Source organism: Acartia tonsa, chromosome 1, assembly GCF_053477335.1.
Source record: "Acartia tonsa isolate MP-2025a chromosome 1, ASM5347733v1, whole genome shotgun sequence".
NCBI lineage: Eukaryota > Metazoa > Arthropoda > Copepoda > Calanoida > Acartiidae > Acartia > Acartia tonsa.
In genome coordinates this window covers 36,881,794-36,903,498 of record NC_137260.1, presented here as the reverse complement: position 1 = coordinate 36,903,498, position 21,705 = coordinate 36,881,794, and the positions used below count along the sequence as shown (strand labels likewise).

The window sequence follows — 21,705 nt, the reverse complement described above, 5'->3', positions numbered from 1 at the left end:
TTGTTTAGAGAAATAGTTTTGGGTCAGGTTTTGGTCTGTTTTAGCGAGGGAAGTAAATGTAATTTGGTAAAATTTGTGTATATTTCCACTTATTCTGATACAATTCATTTTTGCCATCTCAGTTTTGTATTATTTTGTTTTGAAAAATAATCATATTTTAATTGCTTTCTCAAAATCTAAATAATGTGATTAATTATAGATATTTTATAGAAATCCAACAAATGACGACCTTTAGAAACCATTTTAGTATTATTAAAGAATAAAGATATAAATATTAGATATATTTTTTAAGAAACATTTTAACCCACATTAGCTACTCTTTGCATTTGTAGACGATAAAATCAGTAAATGATCTACCCCATCTCACTATACATATTTGCTATAAAATAATAAAAGATATGAATTTTATTCATTAGAAATTATTTAATGTTAATTTTAATGCATCATTGCATAATGTGTCTGATTTTAATTATGACATGATTTATAAAAATAAATGTAATTCAAATTATTTTCAGCATGTTTTGATATATTATATTTTTAAAGAAATTTTTGTTAATGAATGGCTCTAAACTGGGAATTATAATTGCTAGAAAAATATTAGATGAAAAGTGGATATTTCTTAAATAAAATTAATTTAAATTAATGGGCTTTCTGAAAGGGGTCAAAATCAAGCTGGTTGGAGGCAAAATAGTTATTCTTCGAGTATTATATTCTTGTCCATGATCTAAAGAATGTTTTCTTATTTGTCTCGGATTTATTTGCGTCAATTTTGTAACAAATGTTTCCATTTTCCGGCCACTTTTCAATAGGTGACACTTTTCCTTTTGTACAAAATATCAATATCATATTAAAGTTAAAATAAATACCTAGCTAATTTAGGCATATATTATTTTTGCCATTTCATCTTACACCAAACTTCAATGATATTTGACTATCTTTATATCATATGTCTATTGGAATAAGGGGGGGGGAAGTTCTGACACTTTCGCGTAAACGGTGAGTATAGGCTTTATCTTTGGACTGAGAGGATAGGTTATTAGGGATTAAATCATTCTTATATGATGAATTTCCCCCAGATTTAAGATTTTTTGGATAGGCCTCCAGGTTCCGGAGCTCCAGGCCTCCAGGTGGTCTCTGGACAGGTAAAAAAATAAAAAAATTCCTTATTTGAACAGTTAGAGGTAAGTTTATTAAACAACATAAGCTTCTTTTTATATATTATTCATATATTTGAAGAAAAAATTACAATCGGCCTCCAGGTTCAGGTGCTGCAGGCCTCCAGGTGGCCTCTGGACAGGTAAAAAATCAAAATTTCTTATTTGAACAGTTAGAGGTAAGTTTATTAAACAACATAAGCTTCTTTTTATATATTATTCAAATATTTGAAGAAAAAATTACAATCGGCCTACAGGTTCAGGTGCTGCAGGCCTCCAGGTGGCCTCTGGACAGGTAAAAAATCAAAATTTCTTATTTGAACAGTTAGAGGTAAGTTTATAAAACAACATAAGCTTCTTTTTATATATTATTCACATATTTGAAGAAAAAATTACAATCGGCCTCCAGGTTCAGGTGCTGCAGGCCTCCAGGTGGCCTCTGGACAGGTAAAAAATAAAAATTTCTTATTTGAACAGTTAGAGGTAAGTTTATAAAACACCATAAGCTTCTTTTTTTGTATTATTCATATATTTGAAGAAAAAATTACAATCGGCCTCCAGGTTCAGGTGCTGCAGGCCTCCAGGTGGCTTCTGGACAGGTAAAAAATCAAAATTTCTTATTTGAACAGTTAGAGGTAAGTTTTAAAACAACATAAGCTTCTTTTTATATATTATTCATAAATCTGAAGAAAAAATTACAATTGGCCTCCAGGTTCAGGTGCTGCAGGCCTCAAGGTGGCCTCTGGACAGGTAAAAAATCAAAATTTCTTATTTGAACAGTTAGAGGTAAGTTTATAAAACAACATAAGCTTCTTTTTATATATTATTTAAATATTTAAAGAAAAACTTACTATCAGTCTCCAGGTTTGGGTGCTGCAGGCCTCCAGGTTGTCTCTGGACATGTAAAAAATCAATATTTCTTATTTGAACAGATAGAGGTATACTTGTAAAACAAAGTAAGCATATTTTCAAATATTACCTACTTACCTCATTGAAACCAAAAATTTAAACTACCATCCATATTTTATTGTAATGACCATTGGGAATCAGGCCATGTATTCGAAAATAAAAGTTTACCTTAAGAGTTAGAAGTTAAATAAAAACAAACATAAAATTAATTTCAAATGTCATTAACAATTTTAATAATAGGTAAAACTATCATCAGTTATTAATTACAGCTCCTAGTTTTGTGAATTCCAGGCGAACTCAGGAAAGGTATCCAGTGATAAAAACAGCTTTTATTAAAAATTGAAAATTTTATTGAAAATATGCTTACTTTGTTTTACAAGTATACCTCTATCTGTTCAAATAAGAAATATTGATTTTTTACATGTCCAGAGACAACCTGGAGGCCTGCAGCACCCAAACCTGGAGACTGATAGTAAGTTTTTCTTTAAATATTTAAATAATATATAAAAAGAAGCTTATGTTGTTTTATAAACTTACCTCTAACTGTTCAAATAAGAAATTTTGATTTTTTACCTGTCCAGAGGCCACCTTGAGGCCTGCAGCACCTGAACCTGGAGGCCAATTGTAATTTTTTCTTCAGATTTATGAATAATATATAAAAAGAAGCTTATGTTGTTTTATAAACTTACCTCTAACTGTTCAAATAAGAAATTTTGATTTTTTACCTGTCCAGAAGCCACCTGGAGGCCTGCAGCACCTGAACCTGGAGGCCGATTGTAATTTTTTCTTCAAATATATGAATAATATAAAAAAAGAAGCTTATGGTGTTTTATAAACTTACCTCTAACTGTTCAAATAAAAAAAATTTGATTTTTTACCTGTCCAGAGGCCACCTGGAGGCCTGCAGCACCTGAACCTGGAGGCCGATTGTAATTTTATCTTCAAATATATGAATAATATATAAAAAGAAGCTTATGTTGTTTAATAAACTTACCTCTAACTGTTCAAATAAGAAATTTTGATTTTTTACCTGTCCAGAGGCCACCTGGAGGCCTGCAGCACCTGAACCTGGAGGCCGATTGTAATTTTTCTTCAAATATGTGAATAATATATAAATGAAGCTTATGTTGTTATATAAACCTACCTCTAACTGTTCAAATAAGAAATTTTGATTTTTTACCTGTCCAGAGGCCACCTGGAGGCCTGCAGCACCTGAACCTGGAGGCCGATTGTAATTTTTTCTTCAAATATATGAATAATATATAAAAAGAAGCTTATGTTGTTTAATAAACTTACCTCTAACTGTTCAAATAAGAAATTTTGATTTTTTACCTGTCCAGAGGCCACCTGGAGGCCTGCAGCACCTGAACCTGGAGGCCGATTGTAATTTTTTCTTCAAATATATGAATAATATATAAAAAGAAGCTTATGTTGTTTTATAAACTTACCTCTAACTGTTCAAATAAGAAATTTAGATTTTTACCTGTCCAGAGGCCACCTGGAGGCCTGCAGCACCTGAACCTGGAGGCCAATTGTAATTTTTTCTTCAAATATATGAATAATATATAAAAAGAAGCTTATGTTGTTTTATAAACTTACCTCTAACTGTTCAAATAAGAAATTTTGATTTTTTACCTGTCCAGAGGCCACCTGGAGGCCTGCAGCACCTGAACCTGGAGGCCGATTGTAATTTTTTCTTCAAATATATGAATAATATATAAAAAGAAGCTTATGTTGTTTAATAAACTTACCTCTAACTTTTCAAATAAGAATTTTTTTATTTTTTTTCCTGTCCAGAGACCACCTGGAGGCCTGGAGCTCCGGAACCTGGAGGCCTATCCAAAAAATCTTAAATCTGGGGGAAATTCATCATATAAGAATGATTTAATCCCTAATAACCTATCCTCTCAGTCCAAAGATAAAGCCTATACTCACCGTTTACGCGAAAGTGTCAGAACTTCCCCCCCCCTTTGTGAATATCTTAAATTAGTATTGGATAATTTGTAGAGGCCAAAAAAAAACGAAATAATAGTTTAACCATTAACTTATAATATAAAAGTCATATTTCTATCTTTAAAAATATTGCAGGTGAGAATTTTTTCAAATTACCTAACCATTGGTCCCTGTTAATTTGCCATAAATGTTATGATAGCCAGGAACTAATTCCAATTATAATAATATTTACATTTTTAACATATCGAATCTTGTCAAGGTTAATTAACTTACTTATATGGAGAAAAATATCATCCCCGCATTATACTTTTAAAAAGCTAGATATAGATAAGGGGGTACAGGGGTCTTTTCTCTGAATAGCTTCAAACATGCCATGGACCAATAATTAACTGCTCTAAAAATTATAAAACGATTACGGTCAGTCAAAGCCGTTTACGATATTTTAGCGGATCCTTTTATGACAGTATAGTATACGTTTTAGTACATCATCTGCGACCAAACGACCTTTAGTTGTACTTTTCAGGGAAGGATAGAGGGGATAATCCTGGTTGTTAATCATGATTGGGGGTTAATTAATTCAGCACCTACTGTCTCACCTCTCAAAGTATGGTTTAACTTTGTGTATTTACAAATTGCATTGTTATTATGACGATAATTAAACATTGCTTATCTTTGTAAAAATGCTTCTTATAAAGTTTACAAAAACATGACCTTATGAGTTCGCTTTGTCATAAAGACACAACCATTCAAATTTCATAAGCAAAACGCTTACACTTGTTACGAAGCATACGTTGGAATTTATGAAAAAAATTTCCAGAAAGTCAAGTAATAGCTACGATGTTTATGCTGAAAGCAATTCAAACACTTTTTTCTTCAAATATGTCTTTTAGTTCGATATTGTCCACTTTTTACATAAACTAAACAAATCTAAGTCAATGTTATAGTTATAATTAATTTGGGAGGGTTTCTTATTTCTATTAGTGAATGATGAGTGGGTTGTCTTTATTATGTATTAGCTATTTAATAACACAACCTTGATTTAATGTTAATTTAATCAAATTAAGTAGTATAATGCTAAATTAACTCAATTTAAAGTATTTAAAAAAAACTAAAAATTATGCCTTGAAAATTCATTTCCACAAAGCGTGATCTCCTTTGACCAATGAATTAATTTCACATGTTCCATAACGTGTTTGTTTGTGTGTGTGTGCGTGTGTGTTTGTAGGTGTGAGTGTGTGTTTGAGTGCGTGTGTGTGTGTGTGTATGTGCGTGTTAACCTGTGCAAATGCAGTAATAAAGGGATATGACAATGGAAAATATTGAATTGATAATGACCTCCCTAAATTCAAAATGCCTAAATTTTTAATATTAAGTAGATAGCATGAAATTATAAGATTTTGAGATTGTAAACTAATTTTCCATTTACATATCAATGCATTCCTGACAGAAATAAAAGTATTAAATGAAGAGACCTGAGCTAGTAACCAACACAACAACATGTTAATTAATTTTTGTAATGTTTGACTTCTTCAGTTTTCATTACTAGTTTTGAAGTATTTATATTAAACTAGATATGAAAGAATTGTGGGTTTTTTTTTAATGCTCGTGAGTCGTATATGTCTCAAAAAATCTCAAAAACTGCATGAATTAAAACTTTTTGTTTCTAGAGCAGGTTTTTAGCCATTATGATAACCTCTAGCTATATCAAGGGTACATCTATTAACGTACTAAACATTTGAGGATAGTGACTTTAGTATACAATTGACCTAATACCTAGTTTTGCGCTACGCTTAAAACTTAAAAAAAGGCGGAGAGTTTCAAACTAAGAGGACCTTCTATAAGCAACATTTTGAGGTAAACCAAACTTTATACCTATGAAATTTTGAAATTATTTTATTTAAAGATTTTAATTTTTCAATAATATTTTATTACTTTTTATAGATACTCGTAAATAGAATTTTTAAAAGATACTGAACTGAAAGAATAGGTATAAAAAAGATTAAGGTATTTTGTCCTTTATTTTTATATCTTATCTGCTCGATGCTTCAGAATACCTATCTATTTCTTTCTAATTGAGTATAGTTGAATAATTTAATAAATTTTTTTACAAAATTATCAATAAAAGAAAGTGACAAAGTATCCCTTCAAGAAGACTCTTGTACAAGTAAGAATATCATTATCAGTAACTTTTCAGAGGTGAAACAGAAAGGGTGTGTGATAACACATATGTCTATATGTATGGGTTTATATACAGTGCAGTGCAGTGGTCAGTTATAATTCATTGTGCTTTGCGTACGCTGAAATGTATGTGTTAGAAAGGTTCGTTTTTCTTACTTTTCATGTTATCTGCAGGAAACAAATGTCCTTTAAATTCATAGACAAATTATGGTTTGATGTCTCCAATTGTTTAAAAAACAATATTTTAAAAAGTTTTATCGTAGAAAGCAGTCTAAAAGTTAATAATGTATTTTTTCTAACACATGAAATCTTTTTATTTTGCTAACAAATTTGCGTTTGTGAAGTTTTTTAAAAACTATTAATGTTTTACTGTCAGCATTTCAAGGCCCTTAAAATAACTTTTAGGGGTTCTGTAAAACACAGAAAAGATAGTGGATAATTAGTTTAAATTTCCGCATTATTTTACAAGAAGTTGGCCTTATGTAAAACACTTCAAATATAAAAAATCAAAAACTGTACAATTATCCTCATAAAATGCTCTTTAATGACAAGAAAATAAAATTTTTGGTGTATATGTATTAAAGGATCTTAAATAACAATGCATTAAAGAAAGTTTAAATTCTTCAATAAAGACGGGTGATACGGCCAGTCTGACAGACGGACAGAATCATGCTAGTTGTAGAGTTGCTTTGATACTGCAAAATGAACAGGTCTACTGTGAGTTTATATCGTATATATCAATGTTTGGGACCGTTATTGACTCTAAATTGCCTATTCTTTACATTTGAAACCATTTTAAAGGTTATTTATATTGCACAAGTTTAAGTTTTATGTTATATGATATACTAAATATATAATATTCATAATTTTTAAATGGCATATTCATAGAGTTACTATTTCTTACTCAATCTTCCTAAAAAAGTTTTGTATTTCTCATTCACTAGTAGATTTATCTATTACTCAGTACAGACTAATAGATGAAAAAAAAAGAACATTTTTGCTTTTAATTTTACAAATTCCCTTATATACCTAGGTATACAAAAATGGGGTTAAACAGTACTTGTTAATGAAAATACTCTACCTTTTTAATTTCCGAATTTATGTTACTCATGTCTTTAGTTACATGGTATTTCCACTAAGAGCTTTCTCAAGTTTCATATTATATATTTTATTTAGAAATATTGTTAGTTCTTTATTTATTTTTTATATAAACTTGTTGTTAATAAATTGCATTTGTTTTGGAAGTGTGGCTTCTCTACAAATTGGTACTTATGTGTATGTTTCTTGTTTTATGCTATCTGTTTTAATATCATTTGCTTATAAACTAAAGTTAGGATCATATATTATTTACTTTCTTTTCACCAACAGCTTGTTATTGTTGCCTTAATTAAAGACATGATTTTCCTTGTTAATATTTTGTTTGTATCTTTTAACTTTTTTTAATCTCTTGAAAATTGAATTTTTTTAAAGATAGTAAATAATATCAAAATAAACTTATTGCATTTAAACTAAACGAAAAGGAATGTATTATATAGGCGTATTTTCCTCCAAATTACCACTAATCCAAGGTCCAACATTAAGATTTTCTAAAAGTAGACCAATTGGTCCAATGGTTTCAAAGAACAAACTGGATACACAGACAAACTTTTTTTGATGGGTTTGAGGCTATTTTTAGGTTAATTTAAGTAATACATGGACTTACTGACAAACAAAGTTAGTTACAAAGTCAAGCCAATGTGATTTTGATTACAAACAACTTTTGTCATTGAAATAAAAAAAAAACTATTTTTAAATACATTTATTATTATAAAATCTAAAATACAAATATCTAGAATAAACTACTCTAACTTATATATTTGACAGAATCCAATTTGTCTCATGTGATGCTCTCTCATATCACTCCCCCCCCCCATCACTGCCCCCCCCCTTTTATTTAAAAATTCATCATCCAAAATCAGAGATTTTACCCAGCCGGGTCCTAACCTTGTAGGTCAATTTCACTGCAATTCAAAAAAATTGAGTTTTCATAAATATGATTTAAAAGTTCAAATTAAATGAAAAGGACGTTTTTGTGCTACACTTTTAAATGAGTTTCTCTTCACTTGATCGCTACAAATGATATTCAGTAAAGTTGGTCTATTGGGCCAGATTTCTTCATTTAAAATTTATAGTTTCTACTACAATATGTTTATACTACAAAATGTTTTTTTTCCGTCACCGATCTAGGCCTATGTTCAAATTAAAATCTAACACTGGGGCACTTGTCTAGTAATTTCTTAAAACCATACATATGTATTATTAAAATTTTTTGACTAAACTAAATATAGCTGAATATTTTTATCCACTTTGGTCCCCTTCTTACTCTTTGGGCTTTCTAAGATGTCAACTATTGAGTCAGCTCGATTTTTAATGAATGATAGAATACGTCCCAATCTTGCAGTGTATTGGAACTCGCCAATTTTCACTGTAATTGACAATAAAAAACTGAAAATAATGGATTACATAAAGAGTCTGAAAAAAAACAAATTATTTGAAGTTATATAAATCAATTTACATCGACATATGTATTTTTAAAATCTAAGTAGAATGTAACAACTCTTTAGTTTGTGTATATGCTTCTTATAGTGCTCCTTAAATGTAGCTAAACATTTGAGTTTATCAAAAAGATTAGTTTCACTATGGTTAAATACTAGATAAGCTACTCATCAGTTTGATTTTATTAAAAATTATTACATCTAAAATGTTAATGGCCACCGTAAAAATTAATGAAGTATCTAAACAAATTTTTTCTTTAATAGCTAACTTTTTGTTAAATAAGTTTAAGGAACGTTTTTTATATCTGTATTTCAAATGAAAATTTTCAATATAAATATTGTCTTAAACATATGATATGATTTAGTATTTATTTGCTATTCATTATAGCAAGTGTATGTATTTATGTTTATATCAAGAATGCATAGCAGTTATATTTGTGTCTTATCTTATATAGTAAGCGTCTTTAGTGTTATTGTGAATTTGATAATTACAAAGTAAATAATATTTATTTTTACATTAACTCATAAGTTTAATAATTAGATAATAAACACAAAAGCAAAACATTAAAATGTACCTTTAATTAAAAACAAACTAATGTTCTAATTTTTTAATGTCTTGCTTGTATCTGATGAAATAATAAGATTGAGAAAGGGTTTGATAGCATATTATATAAAAACTGAAAATTATTAAGTGTTTATTCTAATTCTAATAAATAGAACAATCTAAATTTTAAAGCTTATAAGGTCTCTTCTGATTAAATACATGTTTCGCTGTTTTTACCTTAAAAGTTTGCTAATTTTTGACAAATGGAAAATAAATAGGTAAAGTAGAAATAAACTTTTTAAATATTATTTTTAAAATGATATAAGTCAAAAAGAAAAACTTGTATAAAGTCATTTAGATTCATACCTAGTTATAATAATAAAGTAAAATTCCAGCTTATAGAATTGCAAGGATTAAGGACAAATGAACCATATTTAAGGTAATGTTATTTTTTAACAATTAAATCACATGTTCCCCATTTCTGTGAAAAAAGCGAATAAGTCCGCAACTTATTTGCCCTAGATTTTTAAGCTGTACTTAAAAAGTATTTGAGCATAATTGTTAGTCAAGACACCCCCTAGAAATTGAAAGGATATTAATGTAATAGCTAATAGATAGCTTAAAATTAGATAAAAAAAATATGTCAAATATATTCTTTTGCTCTTCAAAATGCAAAAAAATGGCAATACAATAATAGTTATTTCTCGCATCGTATTATAAACGGCTTTCCGCGGATATAGAATGTACAACTATAAGATTAAAACTAGTTTTTTTTAGCCCCGAGGTGCCGAAGGCACCGGCTAAAAAACTGGTTTTAATCTTATGATTGTACATTTTAATATTCGTAGAAAGCTGGATATAATACGATGCTAGACATAGTTTTTTTCGTATGGATGAGAACCGGTTCCTATCCACCGGATTCGAATGAATACGAGAAAATTAATTTCCAGTCGTTCCATTTGGTTTGTACGTCTGCACATAAAAGGACAATTAGCTTTTTTCTTTTGCAACTGAATACGTTTTTATCAAGTCATAAAGAATTATACAATATACATGACGTATTTTTCAGATTTCTTTTATCATTTTTTGGTAATCAATATTTGAAATTAGATATCTTCTATGATAGCATTTTAGAATTAGAATAATTATGTAATAAACAGGGTCTTAAAATATAAATAGTTTAATTTTGTGACACAAAACGTTTTGACACTTTTGAGGAAAAATATTATTTTAAGGAGAAAGATGTCAAATAAAGATAAAAAAATCTTCACCCCAATCCTTTTCCAATACCTATAAACTATTAAAGGTAGACATTCACTTTTGAGATTTAGGTGGAATTTTGATTTATTATGATATCATCATATCTCTTTATTTTTAAGAAAGTTGTGTCATGTTTAAATAATGTTAAGCAACTATCTCAATAATGAATGAAAAAAATTATTTGTTCTTTTCAGGAAAAATTATATATTCCTAGCTTATTGCGGTTTTCAAATATTAGCGAGAAGAACATTTTCAGAGGCAAAACTGCTAGTATAGTTTTTTTTAGATGTTCTGATAAATTAGTTTGACCAATAAAAACAAGGCTAAACATGCTGCTTTTTATGCAATACTTTAATTTACAACTAATAGTCGTGAAAATAAGCAAGTAAAGAAAAAGAAGACCCAGTTAAAAGAGAAAGATAGAGTTATGTAAATACATAGATACACTTATACACATACTCAAATTTTCATGTGACCTAATTTACAACGGCCAAATAGTTTTTACATGCGTAGCATCTCTAGAATTAGTTGTTTATATTATCTATTGCTTTTCTATTCCTTCCTTATCAAACTTTTTTAATGAAAGGGGCAGGGGACAATTAGGAAATACCAATTTGATTTACTACCTTTATTTCCCTATACAACATCTAAAAGCTTCCAAATGCAGAATTGAACATTTAGTCTTGCTAGAGATCTTCAGACATAAACAAAGACCATACACTGTTTATAGATTTTTTGTGCAAGATGTTTCAAAATTAACATTATTTTTTGGTTTATCTACATCTTAACTACTTATAAAAGTAAGTCTTGCTCTTTCTAGATAAATCTGTTCTTGTTAGATATTTAGAATTTTAACTAAATAGCATCAGACTGCTTAAACACTTTGAGTGTCAGAATCTGCCGCGCCCCCTTTTAACTGTGCAGATAATATGTACAATGTTTATCTGAATTTATGAATATGTTTTTAGTAATTATCAATACTTCATATCATTAGGATGTACAAATATAACTTTAGAAAATTTAAAAGCATATTTTACTCAAATGATACAATTTGAAAATATCAAAAAGAAGAGACTTTAAAAAAAGCAAGAAATTTTTTAAAAATCATAAATGAACCAATCATAATTTCAAAGACAGATTATCAAGTAAATATTCTTGAATAGTTTTGGGGACAAATTACTTTTTGATATTTCACCAAGGCAAAGTTTAAGTCATTGATATTTTCAATATACTTCTCTAAAGGAAAAAAGTCCATAGCTTTTTGCATGTAAATAAAAGAATATCTATTTCTCGCATCGTATTATAAACAGCTTTCTGCGGATATAAAATGGACAAGGGGGGGGGGGGGAGTTCTGACATGTTTGCGTAAACCTGGTATATAGGCTTTATCTTTGGACTGAGAGGATAGGTTATTAGGGATAAAATCATTTTTAAATGATGAATTTTCCCAAGTTTTAAGATTTTTTCGATAGGCCTCCAGGTTCCGGACCTCCAGGCCTGTACAGGTAAAAATGAAAATTTTTTTTTTTAAGAGTTAGAGGTCAACTTATAAAACAAAATATGCATCTTTTGAATGTTATTCACATATTTGAAGAAAAAACATGCATGTTTCATAATATTAAAACTGGTTTGTACATATTTATATTCGTAGAAAACTAGATATAATATGATGCTAGAAACAATTTCTCAGTATTACTGAGAACCGGTTCTAATCCACCGAATATTAATCGGCTTTGAATCGATACGGGAATAGTTATTTCTCGTATCGTATTATAAACGGCTTTCCGCGGATATAGAATGTACAATTATAAGATTAAAACTAGTTTTCCGAAGGCACCACGGGGCTAAAAAAACTAGTTTTAATCTTATGATTGTACATTTCTATATTCGTAGAAAACTGGATATAATACGATGCTAGACATAGTTTTTTCGTATGGATGAGAACCGGTTCCTATCCACCGTATTCGAATGAATACGAGAAATTATATTCTTGGTTTTACCAACTTGCTTTTTTTATTTCAAAGTTGCATTAATCAATCTAAAACGCATTTAGATTTTAGACTTGCAAGCAAATTGTATTTTTGTTAGGATGACTCAACATTCAAAACAAACCTATAAATTTTGTATAAAACAAGAACAATAACATTATAAGAAAAGATTGAAAGCGCATAAATTGAAGGACAAATTGGAAGATTGTTTTATCCTATATAGAAATCCCCCTTTTTACAATTTAACTTTTTCTTCGTGGCAACTCTACAATGTATATATGAATCCATGCTAATTAAATTGAATGAATTCTTGTGACTGGCCAAAAAATGTACCCAAATGAATTTGAGTTTAGCTTCTCTTCTAAATTACATTTATAAATAGCAGTTGTCATACTATTAGACATTAAAAAATTTTGTCTGTAGACAAATAGTTTTTTTTGAGCATTACATAATATTCAGAAAATGAAAATAAATAAAGATTAAGTAGAATTGTGCATTTTGTTTCAGTTATAATTGCACCTTTACCCAGTTTACATCTTTTCTGAATAGTGATCTAATGAACTTACCAATCAGGATTGAAAAAAAGGATTATTACTAGAAATCTCCGTTTGGTTCTGAATACTAGATAATCAGGGCTACATTACATTTCTGAGATCTAATTTTATGCAAGGGTTGTTTTATAGTATATTTTAATTGAATGGGTGTTCCACGAACATTAAATAGCCCTAGACCACTCTAATATGTACTCCCTAAAACAGATCCATTAATAAATATTAGCTATTTTAGGAATCTATTGCTTTAAAAAGAAAAAAACTTAAAACTTTTAATATAAGTTACTTATGCACAATATTGTACGGTGGTTGCAAGCTATAACTGTAAAAAATACTATCTTAAACATTTATGGTTTAGTGGCAAACTAAGTTTATTGGATATTCTTGTTACCTAATTAAAAAATATATTTTGACATAAATTATATTTCAGACAGCCACACACAACCTAATCTAAAAATGAGTGCAGAAGAAGTTGCAGCCCAGGTACGGGAATAGATTAGACAGTATCTTAGATTTATGTCAACATTACAGAATTAGACAGAAATAAAAAAAAGAAGACAAAATAGTACAGTACAAAAAGTCATGGATGAAAACACAGACAGTAAATTACGAAACCCTGAATCATACGTGCTTTGTACATCAAATACTTGATGCTTATTGGCATATGAAATCTTTACAAAACAAATTCAGTGGTTTAATTGACAGTTCACTGCACATGAGAAAATCACATTTCCTCTTACAGACTGACGGACGGATAGACATACATAATAATTATTGAGTATCTTCGCATAAAAAAATGATATTAAAATTACCTTTTTTTGTGCAGGTTGAGGCTGCTCTTGAGGCAGACAGTGAAGCTGCTGAGGCGGCTCCAGCCGCTGCCGGACCAGCTCTTGATACCCTTGTTCTCTCCACAGACTCTTTCCCAGGTACTTTAGTTACTTGATAAACATACTTACTGGGAAATTAAAGAAAATATTTTTTTTATAACATCTATTAAGACTTTTGTAGCTTCACTAAAAAGATAGATTCAGTTTTCTCTTTTCAATTCTACTGATATGTAATAAAAACAAAATGGCTGCAATGTGAACATATCTTAATCTTTACGTTACGTGACTTCCATGGGAGTGCAGTTGTAATTGGAAAGGTTTTCACATTATTTCACATGGGTTCACATTTTTACCCCCATATTGTTTACAACCCCCCCCCCCCGCTGGCAAAACCCTATGCAGGCTTCATGTGAAGTTTATTGATCCAATTATGACTAGAAATCTTGATATCTTACCAATCAATTTTAATAATATCGAATCTCAACCAATGTAAATATATAGAGGCCCTAACTTTATAAATAAAAATATTATATTCAATATTTTTTCCATTTACAGGGATGAATAAAATGGAGGGAGCTGATTCTAGTATTTGGAAGTGTGATGGAGCTCCTAATTGGAGGCGTCTCGCTGGCTTCCCCATTTACGCTACTGGTATGTTATTGTTCTTGTGGGTTTCCAGTAAAAATATCAATTTTTAATATATTTTAGGTGTGTGTGGGAAAGGGAAGGGGATTTGACATCTATAAAAATCATATTTGCCTCCAACTTTATAAACAAATTTGTGGTATCTCTTATTTTACAAGGGTATACTGAAATTTTCACCAATAAAAATTCAAAATTTTTAATTTTAGAGGAAAAGTTTGAATGTATAAAAACTTTTAGTCAGCGGACAAAATTATTTTGTATTAACTTTAAAGCTAAGATAACATAGATCTTTTATAACAAATGATTTTCAAATTTAGTTTTTAATTTGTTTTCAGAGACATTATTATTCTTTTATTTACGTCAAGTACAGCTTTTATTAAAGAATATAAAAATTATTTTCTATTGACAATTATTGATTTTTATGTAATAAAATGATTCTTTACCGAAAAAGATCGTATCATTACCTAGAGTTATGGATTTTGGAGCAAATAGAAAGATAATGTGACCCATGTAATTGTTAACGTTAATTGCGAACTTTGGAATATTTTAATAATTGGGCCCAATATTTCAAAGGAATTGTGTTATATTGTTTAGAGAGTGTTTTCACTCAAACTGCCTTATGACTCTTTGAACACTAACCCTCCTCCTCCCTCTTTTGAAATGATTTGAAAGTGGAGATATTTGTTTACCTATGCCTAACGCCTGCTAGGGGTCCTAACTGTTTATTTCCTGTTGTCATGAGCTCAACTCTCAATATTTTACTTAACATTAATGAGTAAGTCGCTACAAGGAACTTAGCATGAACTAGAGCAAATGATTTAAAGCACCTTCGTAAGTTGTTACTGCTCAATATACTAGATTTCTATCAAGTATAGTTAAATGAACAAAATAAATTGAGTTAGAAAGAAATTGAAAAATGTAAAAGGTGTTGGCCCTAGTCACAAATAATGTTTTTTTTATATGCACAATGAACTAAACAAAACATTTGATACATTTTGACAAAAATCGCTTATCTTTATGGATCATGGAAAGAAAACGAAGTAGCGGGTTTCATCGTATTTTCTCCTATTTCTAGTCCCTGCGTGGGGCTTTTTTCTTACGGAGCTTACTAACCCTGCGGGACAATCATTAACATTTACCTAACCTAAAATGGTCGAGTTCAAATAATTTTGTCTATTTTACTACTATTTAACATCACAACTGGAGGGTGCTTAACATCACTTGCTATTATTCACGCATAGTCCCCTTTCTAATGAAGTAAATAAGTTTATAATTTAGGTTTAAAAACAGTTCTTCTCTAAAAGATAAAGGTGAATTAGAGCGCTTTTTTAGCAAACAGATCTATAGTAATATATAAAAAATAACATTCTTAGAGTTTAGAATTCTTTAAAATATCACGTACATGGTTTCTTTAAAGAAAATGTTTTTATAATATTTTTAGTTTTTATAAAAAATGACTTTTAAGGGTTCAAAAAGAAATCTTATTAGTAAAAAGAAGAAATTTAAAGGGTTTCATCTTTAGAGAATTGGGTAAAAAATAAGCTAATTACTGTTTTATGTTTTCACCTTAAATTTCAAATAAACTTAAAGGGCCTCTTTTTTTGGAAAATGAATGGAAAAAAGAGGGCAAGCAAGAAAACAAACTAGATGATTAATTTTTTATTTTAAGATTTTGCTTAGTGGTATCCAAAAAATATTTGTTTGGTGTTTCTTTTCGTTGTTTTTAATATGAATATAGTTTATAGAGTTTTTAGATAATTCAGCAATAGTTTTTTAATATTTTTTTGTTTATTAATATGTTATTGTTCATACAGTATATAATAGTCCATAGTTTATAGATGGGTGGCGGTTTAACTTGGATTTCTCATAATATTATATAATTATTTATTAACAATAAACTTTTGTGTTTTAATATTAATTTTGATTAGGCAAGCTTCCCAAAACTTGAAAGCATTATATTTTTATTTATTTTTATGATGTTTCTAAATGTACCACATAGTTCTTGACATCCCTGGATCTATCAAACTTTAGCATATGTACATATAAAATACAAAATAAAAATTGTTTCATTTGATTTTGCTTTGCAGGACAGCCTAAGCTAGCTGACCTGGACAAATGTATCGAGCAGGCCGTCAACAAATACGACGAACAGAAGGCCGTCCTTTGGGTGAATGTGCGTCAAGAGCCCGTCCTCTACGTGAACGGCGAGTCCTACAGCGTGCGGGAGGCGGACAAGCTGCAGAGACACATGATGATGAATGAGGTGTTCGCCATCAACAATGTGGAGAATGATATGGTCAGCAAGCTGAAGAAGGGAGATGGTAGCTTTGTGTATTTTAAAGACTTGGTGGGAGAAAAGGAGAAGGAAAAGTTTATTGAGGTTGAAGAATCTTCAGGAAAGGTTGGGACATATTTTTATTTTATTTTTAGTAGCCCAGCTACTCTTTAAATTACCGATATTGTCTGTCATTCAGTCTGTAACTTTAATTTATTAAATTGTTTTTTTTCATTTAAAGAAGTTGTATCAACTTTTTTTTTTATAGCTAGCCGGTTCTTTTAGTAAGTAGTAGATGTAAAATTTTTCATAGAATTCAAATATGCAATCGGTTTTTTTGTAGACCTCTTATTTTTTAAGTAATTTAAGTTTTTAAAAAAAATAATTAAGTCGGTTTTAAGGTACTAAAACGCAACAAAATAAAAGAAGAAAATGGTCAGTAAGAACAAAAATAGTAAGATCTTTAATTTGACACCTTACTTTTAAAATTTTGTTGAGTAACTATTGAAAAAATCTATTTTTTTAACCTCGGTATAATAAAAACTTTAGACCTAAATATTTTCTCAAACAGACATAAAAAACATGGGTTCATATATACCATTAGAATCAGAAAAATATTACGAATCCATTGTAAGCAAAATTGAAAAAAATTAAAAAATTAAAAAATTACAGAAATGGCCAATTATTTTTTTTGTTCAGACAACACTATTGTCTCTCCTTTTTTACCCCCTCTTTACCCCCTCTTTACCCCCTTCCCATTTTTATACTCAATTGAAGAATTAAGACGTTGCCTGTACAACATAATATGATATTTTCATATAATTCCTTTTATTGTAGTTTATATACTATATTGTAAACTTTTTTTTTCAATTTTGCTTACAATGGATTCGTAATATTTTTCTGATTCTAATGGTATATATGAACCCATATTTTTTTATTTGTGAAATAATAAAATTAAGTTCAAAGTTTTTATTCTCGTGGGTTTAAAAAAATCGATTTTTTCAATAATTACCTGACAGAATTGAAAAAGTAAGGTGTCAAATTAAAGATCTTACTATTTTTGTTCATAATGACCATTTTCTTTCTTTTTTTTGTTGCATTTTAGTACCTTAAAATCGACTTAATTTTTTTTTTTTTAAACTTAAATTACTTAAAAAATAAGAGGTCTACAAAAAAACCGATTGCATATCTGAATTCTATGAAAAATTTGACATCTACTACTTACTAAAAGAACCGGCTAGCTATAAAAAAAATAGTTGATACACCTTCTTTTGTGAAATTTTAACCTATCCCCGATGTTTTTCTATTCTAACCAACTGTTTACCGTGTCATTTATAAAAAAAGCTTCTCTGCCTACTATTCGTCTTTCTTTATACATTTCAGAGTGAGTCATTTAATGTTGATTTGAAATTAATATTTTTAATTATGTACCAATAGGACTGTCGAAGATAAAATTGCATGATCAAAATCAAATTAAACTGTTCAATGATTGTTTTTATAAATGTCATACCTACAAATATAATAAGTTTCTGCAAGGGGCCGGGGAGGCGGTGATATGCAATACATGGGTTACTCCTAAGCTGTATAATTTGTGACGATTTTGAATAACTTCTTAATAAAGCTAAATATGTGTTTAGATTGAATCTGTGGCTACAATCGGTGAGGCCTTCAGTGCTGCCGCCAAGAAGGAGCCCAAGCTGGAGACGAGCAGGATACCCATCACCTTGGACGATGCACCATCCGAGGAGACCTTTGATCAGCTGGTCAGGCTGCTGAAGGGTCATAGCTCGGCCGTTCCTGTTATTTTTAACTGCCAGGTATAAATTAACATTTTAAAAACTTTTAGAGGCGATGTCTCATAAGTGGCGTTTCGTCGTAAATTCACAGTAGCTTTTCTCCTATTTTTAGCCCCTGCGGGGGGGGGGGGGGCCTTTACCCTGCGGGGCCAATTGCCTTATCCTGCGAGGCAATCACCTAAAATAAAATAACCTAACAAAAGCTACTAGAAAATGCGACGAAACGCCCCTTAATTAGCGATGTCACTAAAGGGATCTTTATATTTCATTGATTTATCTTTTTTGGGTTCCGATTAACACAAAAATCTCAAGAAATGTTTATTAAAAAGTCACAAACCTTTTTGAGAATATGTCCTAATCAAATAAAATAAGCTTTCTTGCAAAATAAATTGAGATTATTAGACATTACAAAATTTTTGTCTTTTTTAATATTGCATAATAATTTGATAAATGCTTATTGTTCAGTTGTACTGTCTATCTTTTTAGATAGATATTTTAGATAAATTGTTGTCTTAATGATTTAAGAATGTTATAAATTATACTTCAAAAATATGATTTTAGACTAGACAACATCGCACCCTTCAACCTAGAGACATTCTATTTCTGCTATGGCAGGCAAACGTCGTGCAATCAAAGGGTTGGTTGTCTGTCCTGTGTTACTTTACCTAATATCCAGGATTTTTGAACAGAAAAGAAGACATTGCTCCCCTAAGTTATCCTTGGTTGTCAGACCTGACGTTAAAGTGCTAAATTTGCCCACAACTAATCACTAGGTATTTATTTGACTAAATTACAGTCAAAACTACATATTTTCTATCATTATTTTACACTTTTCAGGGAGGCATTACTAGGTCGACAACAGCGTCAGTTATCGCCGCTATTATCAAAGAAGCCCAGCTTGAACTTGAGTTTGATAAAATGAAAGGAGTTATACCTGATAACATTATTGAAGGTTGGTTGTTTTAGTAGCACGGCTACTTTATATTTATTAGGCATTGGTCGGACTCGCGGAAAATTAATTCTTGGAACAGTAAAAACTTTAAGATAGCCTTGTTATTTTCTATCAATTTTTATTTCTTACTTATGAAATATAAACAATTTATACGTAGTCATTTTTAAAAAATATACATATATATAGAGTCTTATAAAACTTATCTTTAAACTTAAATATAAAATATTATATAAAAAGAAATAACCATAATAAAACAGTAAAGGCATATTTTAAGTATTTTTTTTTAATAGGATTAAGAGAGACTAAACTTCACCCACCCCTACCTGTGGACCAAAACGGTTCCACAAACGCCTTGATGAAGGGCGAATTTCCTGTCGTGCTAGACCTGATTAACGGCAGCGAGGTCGCCAAACAGTGCAAGGAGCAAGTTGATCGTATCATAAACGCCGCCGCCGGTGCAGAAAATATAAGAGAATCCGCCGTTATGGAGAAAATGCAATTCGACGTCGCCTCCGACGAATGGAGGCATATCCTTAAGGAAAGAATTATGGGTAATATCAAGAGATATTTTATGCTTATTGCCTTTGCTATGTATGCCAGAGAAGTCGGCAAAGCCGGCTTCGGCAAGACCTTCAAGAGCTGGTTGGACGGCAACGATTACAGAGACATGATTGAGAGTGGCAAGTCCAGGTTAGAGTGGGAGAGAAAGGTACCAGATGAGAAAATTGCCGATCTTAAAGAAATGTTGTTGGCCGAAAACTTCGACGCAATTTTGCCTCAGGTCATCAACAAAATCAACCAGTTATCCTACAAAATGTTTAATGATCTACCACGTGGCGACCAAAAGTGCAAGTCAATGCGCAAGCTGGCCGGCCGTACCTTGCTGGAGGTTCTGCCGCCTAAACTGACCGTCTACCTTGAATCTAAACTTGGCAACCTGTCCAACGTGCCAGATTTTTACGACATGGTCGGTACACTCTCAATGTATGGAAAAATTCCCGTTGTTGAGACATAAAAACTTTAAAAGAATTATTTTAATTTGAGATTTTTTAGTAGCGCAGCTTCTCTTTCACTTACTTTGTCTTAAGGTCTTCCAAAATCTAGTCATCTAAATTATTAAATTATCTTTACATTTCTTGATATATATTTTGCTAAGCTACTTGGGATGTTTTGTTTTGATTTTTTTTCTTTTCTGAAGTTTTAATTTCTAATCTAAGAAGAAAATTGCATTGAACGAGATAATAAGTATTAATAGCTAATTTTTATATTCTTCAATGTTTCATGTTTTTTTTATAGTTTTTATCTAGGTTAGAAAATTCTTTGTTCTTTTCTTCTATCTTTTTATATGGTTTTCTAGTTTCCAAATTGGGATACAGGGAATGGTCTATTGGGATTAAATTATATTCCCCCTTTTTCAAAAATAAAATTTTGTAATTAATTAATGGGGGGGGGGGATTCCATCGATCTATCCTTGTATCTCTACAAGTCAATTTTCTGTATATTATATATTATCAAATCATATGAATCTCTCTGTATACTTAGAAAACATTTCTAATCTAACAATCCATTCATCAATCTCACTTTAGAACTATCAAAGATTGTGTACAGTTGTTAAAAGTTAGATTTTTTATTTGTAAAAAGAAAAGTTTTATGATGTAGTTGGACGAGTTATGGTGCTTAAAATACCTATTTAGTCCTTTAAAGTTTTTGTTTATTATGTTATGTCTAGGTTATATATAAAAGTTGAGTCTATATTAAAATCAAATCCAACTGGTCAAATTTTAATTAATTCAAAAAAATTTAAGTCTAAATGTTTACATTGCAGTATAAAATTTTCTTTATTAAACTATTTCTTTTTAACATACTTTTTACAAACAAAAAAATCATTAAAAATTAAAACGACAGAACACACTTTTTTGATGTTAAAATTGCTCAATTGTAACTCGATTGCTCAAAAAAACTTATTAATGGTGCTATATATACATTTTATATGTTGATATATGTTATTACGAACGGTGCTAATGTTATTTGTTATTATTATACATATACTATTATTGTTAATATGATTTATACCAAAGATTTTTTAGAAAACCTACCTCCCATTCTTTCTTAATATGTAATTTTCCTTTTTCAGAT

At 29.9% G+C, this 21,705-nt stretch overlaps 1 protein-coding gene across 2 annotated transcripts in view; it reads left to right on the top strand.

The window, feature by feature from the left end:
* Positions 1-21,704, top strand: part of LOC145318685 (paladin-like) — a 29,357-nt gene extending 7,653 nt beyond the window's left edge. The window contains exons 1-8 of one of the 2 annotated variants that reach the window (XM_080160136.1): positions 6,215-6,335; positions 13,502-13,554; positions 13,898-14,000; positions 14,457-14,552; positions 16,634-16,947; positions 18,459-18,638; positions 19,455-19,569; positions 19,860-21,704. In XM_080160136.1, coding sequence (XP_080016262.1) covers positions 13,528-13,554; positions 13,898-14,000; positions 14,457-14,552; positions 16,634-16,947; positions 18,459-18,638; positions 19,455-19,569; positions 19,860-20,584 — 1,560 coding nt within the window. In that variant the 5' untranslated portion in view covers positions 6,215-6,335; positions 13,502-13,527 and the 3' untranslated portion in view covers positions 20,585-21,704. Of the gene's footprint in view, positions 1-6,214; positions 6,336-13,501; positions 13,555-13,897; positions 14,001-14,456; positions 14,553-16,633; positions 16,948-18,458; positions 18,639-19,454; positions 19,570-19,859 lie in introns of those variants that run through there. The other variant, XM_080160131.1, reaches the window with a different exon arrangement.
* The last annotated feature ends 1 nt before the right edge of the window (position 21,705 follows it).